At 42.1% G+C, this 15,610-nt stretch overlaps 1 protein-coding gene across 3 annotated transcripts; it reads left to right on the plus strand.

Annotated features, from left to right (window-relative positions):
- The first annotated feature begins 7,414 nt into the window (after window positions 1-7,414).
- Window positions 7,415-9,636, plus strand: LOC147888181 (uncharacterized). 3 transcript variants are annotated; one of them, XM_087393537.1, is made up of 2 exons: window positions 7,415-7,994; window positions 9,103-9,628. In XM_087393537.1, the coding sequence occupies exons 1-2, from the start codon at window positions 7,818-7,820 to the stop codon at window positions 9,319-9,321; spliced, it is 396 nt and encodes a 131-aa protein (XP_087249663.1). In that variant the 5' UTR covers window positions 7,415-7,817; the 3' UTR covers window positions 9,322-9,628. The 3 variants fall into 3 exon arrangements, with proteins under 3 accessions (XP_087249663.1, XP_087249664.1, XP_087249665.1); XM_087393538.1 differs by lacking the exon at window positions 7,415-7,994 and adding an exon at window positions 8,001-8,739 and having other exon boundaries at window positions 9,103-9,636; XM_087393539.1 differs by lacking the exon at window positions 7,415-7,994 and adding an exon at window positions 8,001-8,709 and having other exon boundaries at window positions 9,103-9,636.
- Window positions 9,637-15,610: the final 5,974 nt, after the last annotated feature.

Below are 15,610 nucleotides of genomic sequence, written 5' to 3' on the forward strand. Positions count from 1 at the left end.
GATCACTCTCTGGAAACCTCCCCCAAGCCCAATGCTTGCAATGTGGCCTCCTCTTTTGGTGCCATGTGTCCCATAAGGGACCTTACCCTTCTAACCCCCTCATGGGCTCTCCTTTGCACCTCTTAATTAATGTCTAGGCCTAGGTGTGACCCTAGACCCAAACCATCTAGGCCTCATAGTATGCAAGCATCGTCAAGCCCTCTGGTTTCCTGCCTAACCACAATCACAATACATGGTTTCAGGATTATGGCTGACGTAACATTCACTGCCCCTTAAGAATGGTTTATATCCTCCAAAATAAAATTGGGAAACCTCCTCTGCAGATTGCTTACCCTTTCCCATGTTGAACTCTCTTCAGATTTATCTTTCCACTTAACCAGACATTCTTGCCATATAGTATGTTGCATTCTTTTTTCTTGTCTATCTAAAATTCTTTCTGGTTCATGTGATAAAGATGCAGGTTCAATGAGTTCAACTAAGACTTCATTTCCAATGAGATTATCATCATCTCCTAATTTTCTTTTTAGCCTACTAACATGAAAAACTGGATGTACTCTACATCCCTCAGGTTTGTAAGCAAGTTCTCCAATCCTCTTAAGTATTGTGAATGGTCCACAATACCTAGGAGACAACTTCGGACATTTACCTGTCTTTAGAGATTTTGAAGATTCAGGAACCTTAAGGTAAACTTTCTCATTTACTTCAAACTCCAACTTTCTACGGTGGGGGTTTGCATAACTTCGTGCTCTATCATGAGCTCTTCTTATGCTATCTTTAGCTAACTTAAGCATTTGATTCATATCTTCAAGAAAGTCTTTGGCCGCTTGAACCTTCTCTTTTTCGAGTCCCACTGTCATTGGGGCTCTTCATTGAAATTCATACATCATCATGAATGGACTAAAACATGTAGCCGAATGTTTGGCACTGTTATATGCAAATTCTAATATGGGTAGATACTATTCCTAATTAGTTTGTCGTTTACTTACATATGACCGAAGCATATTCTCAATGATCTGATTGACCCTTTTAGTTTGACCATCACTCTGTGAATGATCCGCGGTGCTCATATTCAATGAAGTTTCCAACCTGTTAAACACAACCCTCCAAAAATGGCTGTTAAATTTGCTATCCCAGTCACTAATAATACTGACTGGTAGCCCATAAAGTCTATAGATATGCTCCACAAATAGCCTAGCTAATTCTGGAGTTTTAACATCTTAACTAACAGGAATAAACTAAACCATCTTGGTCAACTGATCCACAATTACCCACATAGAGTTGTGCACCCTCTATGTCCTAGGTAACCCCACAATGAAATCCATGGAGATGCTTTCCCATTTGCTAGATGGAATCTCCAATGGGTGTAGGAGACCTCCTACCTTAAGGCGTTCAGCCTTATTGACCTGGCATTTTTGGCACTTCAATACATAATCTTGGACGTTCTTACCTATTCCAGGCCAAAAGAATTGTCTTTTCAGATGCACATATGTCTTTTGAATCCCCGAGGATCTATCACTTGGACTATCATGACATTCAAAAAGGAATCGGCACCTAATGTCATTATCATCCGAGACACATAATCTACCCTTGTAGAGTAGGTAGCCATCTTCAATAGGATATTTTTTCCACTTGAGTCCTTTATCACCAATTTGTGGCATGTCACCATTTCCGTGCGACTCCTTAGTGAAAGCCTCTCAATTAGTTGGATCCCTATTTTTAATTGCTTTCCATATTTCAAAGAAGTGAGGATCAAACTCACATTTCCCCTTTAAGGACTCTAGGAAATCATTCTGAAATTGAGTAAAACTCAGTTCATTAACAATTGGCATTCGGCTAAGAGAGTCTGCTACCACATTGAACTTCCCTTTCCTATATGTCAATTGTATATCAAACTCTTGCATTAACTCAACCCATCTAGCTTTTCTACCTTCAAGCTCTGGCTGATTGCAAATCCACTTAATACTCTCCTGATCAAAGATGATCTCAAATTTTGCACCATATAAGTACTGCCTCCAATTTTTTAAAGCATAAACTATAGCATATAGTTCCTTCTCATATGCCCAGTGACTTCGTTTGGCACAATCTAACTTTTTGCTTTCAAAAGCCACTGGTTGACCTTTTTGTATAAGTACTGCCCCAACAGCAAAATCACTGGCATCTGTCTCAACCACAAATGGTTCATTGGATCCACTACTTTTAACACAGGAGCTGCCGCTATAGCTACCTTTAATTTTTCAAAACTTCTCTTTTGAGGTTCATCCCATATGAAGGTACTTCCATTCCCCTTAAGCTGGCCCATCATCAGAATAGCAATCCTAGCGTAATCTTGGATGAATCTTCTATAGAATCCTGACAAACCTAAGAATATCTATAATTATTCTAGATTTGTAGGATGTGGCCATTCCAATATGGCCCTTACTTTATCAGGGTCCATACAAACCCCTTCTTGGGATATTATATGTCCCAAGTATTTCACTTCTTTTGCAAAGAATTCACATTTGGATTCTTTAGAAAGAGTGAATTATCTCGAAGCAGTTGGAATACTTTTTGCAAATGTTCCAAGTGCTTTTTCTTGGTTTTACTATAAATAAGGATATCATCTAGAAATACTACAGCAAATTTCCCTAGATGTGGCCTTAAGACACTATTCATAAGTGTCATGAAAGTTGCTGGAGCATTTGTTAATCCAAATGGCATTACTTTAAATTGATAATGCCCATACCTAGTATGAAATGATGTCTTAGGGACATCCTCTTCCCTAATTTGTACTTGGTGATATCCTGATCTTAAATCAATTTTAGTAAAGTATTTTGCCCCTTGCAATTGATCAAAGAGCTCATCAATGCGAGGCATATGATACTTATTTTTTATGGTGATTTTAATACTTGGTAATCTATGCATAAACACATAGTGCCATCCTTTTTCTTTACCAGTAAAACTAGTGCAGACTAAGGTGAGCTACTTGTTTGGATTAAGCCCTTCCTAAGATATTCCGTTAACTGTAATTCGACCTTACATTCCTCCGTTTGACTAAGCCTATATGGGGGTTTACAAACAGGGGTAGATCTAGGAAATAAATCTATTTTGTGATCTACTTCTCTCTCAAGAGGTAAACCATCAGGTAAATCAGACGAAAAAACATTTTTAAATTCAAACATTGAATCATTGAAAGAAGATTTATACTTTTTAACATTATAAAAAACAACCTTACTTCTTTCTGATGCATAAGACATAAAATCACCAATAAAAGTAAGTCCACAAAGATATACCTCGCATTCTTCTGGGTGTAGTAGTCATTCCAATTCCATCAAACAAATAAGAGGAGAGTTAGGCACATCATGTTCTCCTTGAATCTGGAAGACCCTACCCTCTTTTTCAAACATATTGGAGTTATTAAGATAACTCCTCTATAAGCTATGCCCAAGACTATATAGCCATTCTCGACCAAGCACTACATCTGTTCAGTCGAGATGCATGATTTGGAAATCCAAGGCATCCTGATAACCTTGAATATCCACCTCTACACCATATATCATGGTGTCCCAAACTTTTTATCATTGCCCTTTCCCATAAAGACCACATATTTATGGGCACTGGGACTCTCAGGCATTTTTAATTTCTTAACTAATGAGTAGTTCAAGAAATTATGTGTTGATGATCATTGACCATCACTCTTACTCTTTGCCCCTTAATTTTTCCATGCAACCTCATTAAATCATGAGGACCAAAGGTGGGCTACCACATTGCCGATGATAGACAGCACATGTGGGTGCTATCCTCATGATAGACCTCTACCTCAGTGTACTTTTCAGCACCATAAAGCGGCAACACTTGCACCGCATATAAGTTCTTTGTGGAGGTCTATTTTGGGCTTTAGCTCCCGTTGGTTTATTTTTAGGGCAGTTCCAAGTAGCGTGGTCTTTGCCCAAACATTTGAAGCAAAGATTTTCTTGCCTGGCCCTTTCATAATCCTCTTTCTTCAAGAGAGAATAATTTTGTGTTTGAGGTTTCTTAGCTGGTGCGGAACCTCCTTCTTAAAGTGCCCCTTCCTTTTCAAATTGGAAAATTTATTGAACTTTGGAACAAAACCTATTTGCTCTGAAGTTCCAACTCTGAATTTCCCCGTTGTATCATCGTATATTTGGGCATGCATACTTAATGGCTTCCTCGAAGGTTTTAGGATAATTTCTTTTCACGTCAACCTTATAAGTGTCTTTGAGACCTCTCATGAAACCCCTTATCTTTTGGAATTCATCAATTCCATTCAGCTTAAGGACTGCCTCCCTATAGTTCACTATGTACTGGACTAGAGTGTTTTTACCCATAGTGCAATTGTCCCAAGCCTCCCACACTCTTTCTATTTCATTTTTTGGTAAAAACTCTTTTAGGAAGGCTTGTTAAAACTCAGTTCAATACCTAGGAATTCTATCACTCTCCCTGAGGCTCATCCACCATTTATAGGCTTTATTTCCAAGGGAAAGACTTGCTTCCACGACTTGATTTTCAGGAGGTGTATTCCTGAGTCGGTGGAAGTCTTGCCACTTTTGCAAGAACGTATTAATCGAATCTTTATTATGCTCCTTTTTTTCCCCATTGAAAATTGGCGGTTTTAAGTCCTTAAGAATGTTCGAGGTTTCTCTAAGTCGAGAGGTGGACCTCTCAACTTGATTAGGAGGAATTGGTGATTTTTCAGAAATAGATACTGATTGAGAATCAGCTATCTTAGTTATAGCTTCAGCTAGGGTTTTTAATGTTTCACTGATAACTCCTGGTTGTGTTTCTATATTTTGTGTTTGAGTTTCAAGTTTAGTGAATTCCATATACAGAATTCTATAATCACTGTAATCAATATTCTCCATTTCCACATTATCCTCTTGAGTTTCAGTTTGTACCTCCTCATGTGTTTCCTCTCCAACTATTGCTTTTCCCTTTCTAGCTCTTTCCTCGGCCTTCCTAATCATACCATCCCTTTTTGGAGTTGTCATTTTAAAGACGTATATTTTCTAGAAATCATAAAGCAAATCACTTTATATCAGAGAGAAAAATGTGATGCCCATTTCCCTAGTATTTGTTCGAGGCGTTGGATTTGTCTTCACGTTTTCTTCGATTCGCGCCTTCTTGCTTTCTTTCAATTCACAATCCTTCGATCCCGCTTCTTCTGTTTCCCTCAATGTAGAACTTTGAACTCCTCGACACCTTCTTCTTCTTTCAATTTGGTGAGGCTAAGGAGTTTTGGAAGAGTTATGGGTAATGAAACTTGGAGAGAAAAAGGGCAATGAAGATAACCTTAAGACCCTTGGAAAGCAAAGGGATTTAACCTTTGGAGAAGGGTATAATAGTCTTGCTGATGTGGCCTTTTTAAAGGTTGAATGACCTTTGCTGATGTGGCACGGCTTCTTGCTCTTAATGTTTCAAATGCCTTCTTCTCCCCGCACGTCGAACTTTATCTTCCTTGCAGACAAAAGAGACGGACCGTAAATTACTTGAAACTAGCAGCCAACAGGCAGTAGCTAGGAGCCCAGATGTACATCATCTCTGACAGCTTTAGTGAGGCAGCTACATAGCAACTTTCGTGACGGTTTCTTTACAACAGTAAAGATAATGGGTCACGGCTCCTTTGTAGTGCATACACACTACCCAGGTAGCGCACTGAATGTATTGTGCGCAGGGAGTCGACTGCACATTTATACTTCAAGGCTCAAGCTTAACTTTGAAGATCTCAACCTTGGGCTTGGAGCATCATTTTTGTAACTTGTGTCTAGTGAATCTCTACACTGGCCGTAGTCTCAGGCGTCGGCACGAAAATTCATGAAAATCTTTAATGACGAATCGAGGGTACTTCTTGTAACAATACGGTAGTAAAGTCGTGAGTTATGTTCTCGCATCCTGCGACCCAACCAGCAACAAAAGATGGCCTTTTCTCTGCACAGACTGCTTTATGTAGGCTACTTGCTCCACGCTTCGCCACGGTGACCACGCTTCAGCTGCGGAGAGATGAGCTCAACACCAACTCTGATACTAATGTAACATCCCCTGAATTAGAGGGCTCTGTCTGCTTATTCCTCCTAGCCACGGTTTCTAGTGTCCCTCTCTCATAAGTATACTTTCCTTTTTACATCATCCTGAAGATCACTCTCTGGAAACCTCCCCCAAGCCCAATGCTTACAATGTGGCCTCCTCTTTTGGTGCCATGTGTCCCACAAGGGACCTTACCCTTCTAGCCCTCTCATGGGCTCTCCTTTGCACCTCTTAAGTAATGTCTAGGCCTAGGCGTGACCCTAGACCCAAACCGTCTAGGCCTCATAGTATGCAAGCATCGTCAAGCCCTCTGGTTTCCGCCTAACCACAATCACAATACATGGTTTTGGGATTATGGGGCTGACGTAACATTAAGGTCCTATGGTGATAAGTGGGCTTTGAAGGTTGGACCCAAGAGATCCTCTCCTTGTTGGCTAACGGTTTCACACCGTTGCAGCTGTTGCAACCCAATGTACGCCGGAATCGGCCGGACACTGCATAGCAACCGTTCGTTCATTTGGGTACATTGTGCAGACTGCAGATAATTGCAGGCAGTGAGCAGCAGAGCTCGAGCAATCAAGAAGAATTTGTTTGCGAGAGACGAACATGCTCTAGTTATGAATTTGAGTTTATTTCGTGGTTCATCACCCATCCACACAAAAAGGATTGTGATGCAGCGCATATGATTGATCTGAGGCTGCTACCCTGTGCCTTCTCAATGTGGGTGACGCGTAGAACCGAGATGCAGTTGGCCTCTATGATACGGAAGCTCGGATGCAAAGGCCATACAATGATACTGAACCCCATTTAGAACCACAAGATCGCACTTGACCGATTGGAGCGATCGGCTCCTAATTTTTGAGCTGTGTCATTCAGTCGGTCGGCGGGTACTTCGAGCTGTCCAGCCTGGATGGATAGAGAATTTCGTATGGAGAATTTCTTTGTTGGAACTTGGCAGGGTAGCCTTCTGGGGGACGTACGCTGTTCACATGCACATTCACAAAGACGCACACACAACACACAGCTAAAAGGCAGACTATGGGGGATCTGCATAACCCCCGCTAGATCTGGGCGTAGATTCTTTTAATCCTTTCTAAATTATATTCGGCCTTTGCACGCAACGTGACTATATTACTGCTCGCACGGTTCACTCCTGGACTTTGTCCGAAAGCGAGTTGAGAAAACGACTGACAGAGAGAGAGAGAGAGAGACTCTGAGAGAGAGAAGGGGGGTTACACTGGCAGCGACCGTTTTGGTGTCTACGAAAAACCATTTCTTTATAGTGCCGTCTGATTAGCGTCTTTATCTACTGGGGTTGTGCATTTACATCAAAGGTTTCTAGAGATTTAGCCGGATGATCTTCTGTGCAATCGGTCTAGCCCCGGTTGGAAGGAAGATACCGTGGCAGTTCCTACATGAACTTTATTGATCGTAAAATACTTGCGATTCCGGATCCGGCCTGTAGCTCGACCCTCTCCGCTTCAACAATTCTGGCACGCGCACAGACTTCGTCTAGGGCCTAACCTCCCTTCTGTCCCGTTTGTTCACGCAGTCTTTGCGACTTGGTCCTACTGAATACGACCACAACTTCTAGTTCTAGTTCAAACTATTTTACTCTCCCCAAGAGCAATTGCCCGCTTAATCGCCTTCCAGAAAATTCGGAAGCGATGTTAAATAATTTCTTCTTTCCGTCCTTTCCTCATTCCTCCCTTGCTTGCCTCCTCGCACCTTCCCCCGTCAAGTGGTTGCCTCCTGCACGCCTCCCCTCCTCAAGTGGCCCAGCCGTTTAGACGAAAAGTATGAACGATCCGAACCTTGATGAGACACTCGTTGAGGCCTCTATTCATGATTCTCACACTACGAGAGGTAGCAATTCCGAAGTGACCCTGAAAGAATTGACGCAGAAAATGGCGGACTTCGCAAGCGCGAGAGACTGGGAGAAATTTCATAGTCCAAGGAATCTTTTGCTAGCTCTTGTAAAATCTCGCCGCCCTCTGCAATAAGCCCCGTGACCCGTTTGGAGTACGTTAGACTCCGCTTTAGAGAAAGTCAAATTCGTGTGTCCAGCGATCAGTTCTGGTGTATGTGAGCTGCCTTTGTTTGAAATGTTACTAAAGTTTGTGCCTCCCGAAAGATTTGGTCCCCCGGCATACTTACTCGGATTGGCATAGTTTCTACCGGACGTCTTTGCCCTGTGCAGGGCCGTTTGATCGGCTTTGAAAGCCCTGGAGCCGAGTTCTGGGCCAACTTCAAACTCCCTGCACAGCTAGGACATGGATATTTATCCCCAGGCAAAAATATGGCTCTATGGTCACAGAAATGAAACGCCCAGCAACAAGTTACGAAACGACAATTACATGAGCTTGTCACGGTAGCTTTGGCTGGAATTGGCTTGCTTCGGCAAGCTTTCGTTGGTTTTGATGGAGGCACAGCTGCTCATGCAATCTTAGACGAAAAGTACTACTATAGCGCATCAACAATGAGCTGAATACGTAGATTTATGTGTGCTTCGTAAATTGAGATAGAGACGGGAGGAAGACCAGACGTGTCTCTGATCCTTCTAGTGCAAAGGAGCTTTGGAAGCCTTGCGAAATATTCGTTGCGTTCGAAGTGATGTTGTATGAATGTTTCCGCCTTCCGAGTCTCCGACGCAGATCTAGAGTCTTCAAGTTACCCTCGTTGCAGCTGCAGGTAGTGGCCGAGGGGTGCTCAGCTTTGAAGGTGGCGGCTCCCGTTACTTCAAAACTTGCGTTGCAGATTTTGTGGTAGCGTAGTATTAAAAACCTTTGCATTTGAGGCTCTTGTGGGTTGGTAAATTGGTTATCCCCTCAGATTCAGTGTTCTAGGCAAATTAGGTAGAACCGTGCTAGAAACGCTGATTGTGCGTGAATCTGTTATTCTGGGCTCACAGTTTCGCGAAAAGGCCATAGTTGTTTGAATTTTCAATCGGGTACTAACCATGAGAGATTCTATCGACTGTGGGCACTTGTAGTAAGATCCATGGGTGTTTTCGTTGAGCTGAGCTGTGTTAAGTGCGTTGTCGACCGAAGCCGCATCTAAGTGGTGGATGGTGGACCGTTGCAGGTCGGGGAGGTTGGAGAGCTTTCTGAGATCTTCCAATGGAAAGGGGAAGTGGCGAGGGGCTTACCGAACTGGGGATCTGCAGACAAAGAGCACGTAGGAGAAGAGCTATCGGATGTGCTATTATATCTGGTGAGGCTGGCGGACATTTGCGAGGTAGACCTGGGAGATGCAGCACTGCAGAAGATGAAGAAGAACGCATTGAAATACCCTGTGGAATGATGCAAGGGATGTTTAGAAAATTATAGCGTGTGCAAAAATGGATTCAAGGGATGACGAAGATCAATATAAATTATCAGATTGTCGAACATTGTGGCGCTTACCTCAATCCCATTTTAAGCTGACGATTGTATTGGTAGTTTCTCATACATCTTGAATATATTGGAGATACTTTGCTCATTAGTGCATACTTGAAAGTTCATACTTGCATTGTGCCAAGCATGTGTATGATGTGTGATCACATAACAAGTGTCACGCCTTCGAGATCTAAAATCAAATACATTAGAGTTACTATGCATGCTTGTAGTTTTTGGACATTGATACTTGCATTGTCTCATGTATCACTCTAAGTGTTAGTAGATCATAAAAATTGTAAGGCATCACTTCACTGAAGATTAAATCAGATCCTTAGGCTCTTATGAACCCACCTCGTTTTCTACCGTGTTACGCCACTACGTAAAGGTGAGTACCATCCAAAATGCAATTTTAGTTATGTTGTTTTCCCGCTCATCATTTCTCCATACTAAATATGCCTCTTTAAATACTCTATTATTGGTCATATATGCTTTTTGACTAAATATGCCTCTTTAAATACTCTATTACTGGTCATATGCGTTTTGATTACTTGCTTTCTTCTCTGTACTAAAGATGTCTCTTTAGATACTCTATTGTTGGTTGGCCATTTGCTATCAAGGCATTCGAAAATGTAAAATTTTTCTTCATAAGAAGGGGAACAATGTCACAACAAGCTCAAGCCACTATTGACTATCTCCACTCATAACATAAGCCCCTATGTCATAGCTCAAAGTAACAAGCTCTATTTTATGATGTATTTTAACACTTTTGCCATTATAAGGGTTAATAGCACTAAAGAGGCTAGCACCTTGTTCATGCTTATGCTTTAGATAGTTGTGTTCTTCTAAGGTCAAGATACTAAGGTACTCTTACCAATGAAACAATGTGTGTTGGGATATTTGAATAATGAAGAAAATTTAACATCTATCTATTATATTAGCCACAAGCTTCGGGGGTGCACTACTAAGAAACCCTATGTATCACGTGCGTTCAAGGGGTATTTAAAAACCCCCTCAACTAAAGTTTCCTACCCAATAAAACCACTCTCTTTACTTATCAACTGAAGGACTTTTTTCTAGAGTCGAATTAATAAATCCCTCCTATTATTGTAAACCTATTAAAAATTTCCCAAAAGTTGAATTAAAATACCCCTCTTTTTGAATGCACTTGAACCCCCTGAGGCGACAAGTGGTATACACAAAGGCATATTATAAACCATATATAGAGAATTTGAATTGTATAAACAACGCAAGCACAAAAAATAACACTTAGACTAAGCCAACATTGGCAAATCTGTCAATTTTGGAAACCACCTTCTGTGGGGATTGCTTTGCAAGCAAGGCATGTAATTAAGGAACACACCTGTAATTACACACAAAGCACATACATAGTAATAATTCACATTGTATTATTAAATTTAATACAAGCTTCTAGTAGACATTTATTTCAATAAAAGATAGATACATTATGCTTGTGCAAATGTGAAAAATAGATTTTGTTGACATTAGCAATTATTTGAACTTCATAAATATAGTCTTAAACCATGGTGCATTGTTGAACCACACCAGAGGGTCATTGTTTGATGGGTGTAGCCAATCGCGAAACTATTTTCGGGGCCATTTTATAAAGGAAATCAGGAGCAGAAGCTCCTACACAACAAATGCTAGAGGAACACAACACTCTAAGGGAGAGGGTTAATTTGCTAGCCATTAGGGGAGAATTGGGGTCTCAAAAGGGCCTCCAATTAGTGTTTCTAAATTTCAAGGGATAAGCGAGTGATTTGAGGTTTCACAATGAGAGTGCTAGAAGGTGTGGGGCAATGGTATGTTGAGGTGGAGGGTGGGCAGGCTTGCAGAGAGCCCCTATTGGTTGCTCCCCTTTTACTAGGGACCACCCAAACCATCCCCCCCCCTCTTAACCCATGTTTGACCCTCCTACCAGGTGCACCTCCCCCACATGAGCCCAAAACTACATTTAATGGGATGGTAGGGCCCAAATGGCGAATTTTTCTTCTCCCCTCCCTCTTTCTAGGGCCTCTACCCCTACTGTTTTGGTCTAGCCTGCCAAATCACTCAGATTTAAACCAAATCCCACGCATTTTCCCTCTTCCCCATCTTTCTTTGCTCCCTCCTGCTCTGGCCTGCTTGCTGCAGCTTTTCTCTCTCTCTCTCTCTCTCTCTCTCTCCTCTCTTCCTCTCTTGTGCCTTTGTTGGAGCTGCTCTGTCCCTCTCCTGTGCCTTTGTTGCTGTTGCTCTGTCCCTCTCCTTCTCCCTCTCCTGTGCCTTTGTTGCTGCTGATCTGTCCCTCTCCTTTTCCCTCTTTTATGCCTCTATTGGAGCTACTCTGTCCCTCTTCTTCTCCCTCTCCTATGCCTCTATTGTTGCTGCTCTGTCCCTCTCCTTCTCCCTCTTTTGTGCCTCTGTTGGAGCTGCATTGCCTTGTGTAGGAGTCCCATTCTTGTTGTTGCAACCTCTGCAAGCATAGTGAGGAGAAAGGCTACAAGACCACGCAATGTTGTGACCTCTTGTGTCTTCCACAACACCAGAAATGCATTGGATGAGTGGATCCCTTGCACCTACAACTTAAATGATTGGATAGTGAAGAAAGGATCGGCCAAAGGTCCACATAAGCTTTCCAAGAGCAAGAGAGGTGACATCTTGCATGAGTGGAAGGGGCGCATCTTGAAGTTCAAGTTTTGGAAGAAAGGATGGCTCGCAAAAGTGCAACATGTTTACATGGGAAAAGATATGCGGCTTCCTCCATCATTCAATTAATCTAGGATACCATCACACTATGAGCCTTTCTATCTATGTACCTTTTTCACCTGTAAGTGTAATGAGTCCATTTGGAAATTTTGTGTTTGGTTTCTAAGAGCTCTTATTCATGGTGGCAGATGTGCCTCTGCACATTTTTGCTTCTTTATTTCAGAATATACATATGCATAGAACAATAACTATGTGGCCCTGCAAGCGTGTAGATGAAAATGCTCTTGAAGATTTACTTGGGATGAATTGGGGAACCAGGTCAGGCAACCAAAAGGGTGATGTGTTTCAATGTCACGCATGTAAAGACAATGTGGTTATTAGATACCATTTGTCACGCCAAATGTTATATTTAGCTTTTCAGTATAGGCGCTAGAAGAAAACAAATGGCCGGTGGCTTCCCCTTAACTCTAACGATGAAGAAAATAAGGGGGTAAGTTTGTCTATTGATGTTGAAGAGGGAGATGTCAAGAATGTGAATGTTACATCGCAATGGACTCTAAGGGAGATGCGAGAACACCTATTGGTCATGGAGGACGGCATGTTAGAGTCCTACTTTACCTTAAATGGTGGTAAGATCAACTGCCGTGTGGAGAAGTGCATGCATAGTGCCAATTTCATTCCTCTTGTAACTTTGAAGATTGCTAACAATGTGTTTGACTAGTGCAACATTTAATTTTTTGTCTGTCAAATCCTAGTTATTGCTTCAAAAGATAATGGACAATTAAATTAAAATGTTATTTCTTTTAATGTTTTCTCCTTTCAGTTCATGGTGAATGTTTTTCAAAAAATTTGGGGATTTTATGATTAATTTTAATTTTTAGGGTTTTGATATATATTAAGGGGTAAGAGCCCTTTTTACATCGCATTCTCACTTTCACATTTAAAGAGCCATAGAAACTCCCATCCTCAGAAGTTACTCCCTCCATCAACTTCTATTTGCCATGGATTCAGTTAGAACTGCGTTCCATGACTTCATCTCATGAACTGCGTTTGCATCTTCGTGAGGAAGAGCTATTTTTAGTGTTTGATAGGACTTTTGATGTCCTAGGCACATATATGCGAGCCAAGGATGACTTCTCAGATCTCATCCTTTACATGCAAGATAATTTCTCAAATTTTGCCTATACACTTGACCACACTTCAAAGAGATGGGTTCCCATAGATTACATAAAGTATCTGTTTGTAGAGGAACCCAAGTTTGTAAAGTGCTTGGCCTACTTTTGTGACAACCTTACAGATGAAGGGTTTAGGACAGTCGAAGTTCAAGACATCCTAGATGCAAGGATCACAGGAATGCTTCATGGGAGATGACATTCATCTTCCTTCTCCAAGAAGGACATTAAGAGGAAGAAGCCTCATTGTCTAGCACCCCCTCTAGTAGAACTGCTGATCTGGTCATCCCTAGACTAGACTCAGACATCTACATGGAAGAGAGTCTTGACGATCCAATAGAGGAGATGGGAGCAGCTCAAGCATTGAGCCTACTTCAAGAGCCCCCAGTAGAGCAAGAATCTGCATCAGAGACCTCGTTGACCCAGACTCAGAATTATGGTCCTTGTCCCCTCTCATCATCGATGGAGAAGAGTACGTATTCCTCCATGACATAGAGATTCTTTTTGGACTACGAGAGGATGAGGCACTCGGAGTCCTATTGGGGTTCGATGTTGACACAAGAGTCAAAGATCCCAGGGTTTTAGGTACCAAAGACTAGACAATGGAAGACTTTCTCTTGATGATGCTAGTTTCAATGAGGGATGCAGACATGTCCGTATACGATGCTCAACCCTCTCAAGCAGAAGCTTCCACCTCCAACATAGGTCAGGAGAAAGCGTCCACCTCCCAAATGGAACATCACACAGCACCTGGTTCCATCCACATTGCAAATGAGGAAGGGATAGAAGCTCGATAGAAGCCGACAACGTTGTAGTGGTAAGTTCAAACAATATTTTTTATTTTGATGTTCTTTCAATATAATTTGTTTTGTCGGTCTTCTAATGTTTGTTGAATTGTTGTAGGATGCATTTGAGCTTGATGAATTCTCATCTCGACGGGGTAATGTTCGCAGCACATTTGGGCGAGATCATTCTTTGGCCCATTACCTTGGCAAAGTCCCAGAGCATATCGTGGCCTTTCACAACAAATTTTCTCCTCGAGGTCCTTCGGAGCTGCTGAAGTGCAAGGCATTGTCGCGCGCTATCGGATGTAACTCCAACATGACTTGGAATGTTGACAAAGTCATTTTGGTACACCGCCTGGCTGCTATCAATGCCTTTGGATCGAACATTCATGGGGAGGGCATTGACGGCAACGGCTATGTCTTTGGCAGTAGGAGAGGAGGATGTTAGTGCTGTTGCGGCTAGATTTATATCTAGGAATCCACTGGGGGATTCAAAGACCCCTATTCTTGATGTACTCGAACTAGCCAAGAAGAAAGATAGCCTGTGAGGCCTTTTGTATATATAAACATATATTTAAATGGATATTTCAATGGATACATGACTACATGTCTTTATTATTTGTTTTAAGTTATCATTGCTCATCATGAATTCCATTGTATTTTGTTTAAGTTGTTGATGATATATTTTCTCCATCATTTTAATTATGTTAATTTAATAAATTTCTAGCCAATTTAGTATCATTTTCACCAATTCTGGGAATCGAGAGTTCATTTCTATCAAATCCTTATGGAATTTCACCGTCCCGCAGAAAGGGAAAAGTGTTTGACACGTCGCTAGGACCCCAAAAAGCCCATGGTGGGTTTTGGGCTTTCTGGGGTCCTCGCGACGTGCCGGTCACTTTTCCCTTCTGCACGATGATGAATTTCCTTCAGGATTTGACATAATTCAAAACTTACATTAAAATGATAAGTTACTGCAGTCATAGAAATGGAAAATACACAACAATGCGATAGTGTAGAGAATGTCGATATATTTTATTAAAAAAAATCAACCCTTGGGCCTTAGATACAAGAAAGTGCCTTCAAGGGCAGGGGGTGGTCTAAGTCCTAAGAGTGGACTGCAAGAGAATCTAGGGCTTCAAACTTGGGTCACTCTGTAGCCGCTTCGCTAGAGCCATGTCCTTGTCCATGACCGTGATGCACTTTGCATGGATGGCACACAAGTTGGCATCCTCGAACAGAGTGGTGGTCACTTGCTTTGTAGCCTCTTGGAGTGCCATTTGAGTAGCTCAGTTATCCGGTAGGTCCTAGTTTGGACACCAGATGGGGGCCATGTGTGGCGTGATGGCTGGACGGCTTCAGATAGAGTTGGCACACCACCAACTAGGCTACATGCAAGTGCGGGAAGGCATCCCTTGACTGACCGCACTGAGGGTAGACGGAGCATTTCTCGGGGCAGCCCACTCTCGGGTTGCGGGGCCCGTTTGGAGCCTCAGATGGTCCCGGATGGCTCTGGGCTGAATGGTCACCGTAGGTATGTTGCTCTGTTTTGCGC

This window comes from Dipteris shenzhenensis, chromosome 22, assembly GCF_047967505.1.
Source record: "Dipteris shenzhenensis isolate YYH24624 ecotype China chromosome 22, Dip_SZ_1.0, whole genome shotgun sequence".
NCBI classification, from domain to species: domain Eukaryota; kingdom Viridiplantae; phylum Streptophyta; class Polypodiopsida; order Gleicheniales; family Dipteridaceae; genus Dipteris; species Dipteris shenzhenensis.

Coding starts and splice junctions, on each gene's coding strand:
- LOC147888181 (XM_087393537.1), top strand. CDS start 7,818: ATGAACGATCCGAACCTTGATGAGACACTCGTTGAGGCCTCTATTCAT. Junction 7,995..9,102: donor GGAATCTTTTGCTAGCTCTT/GTAAAATCTCGC, acceptor GGACCGTTGCAG/GTCGGGGAGGTTGGAGAGCT.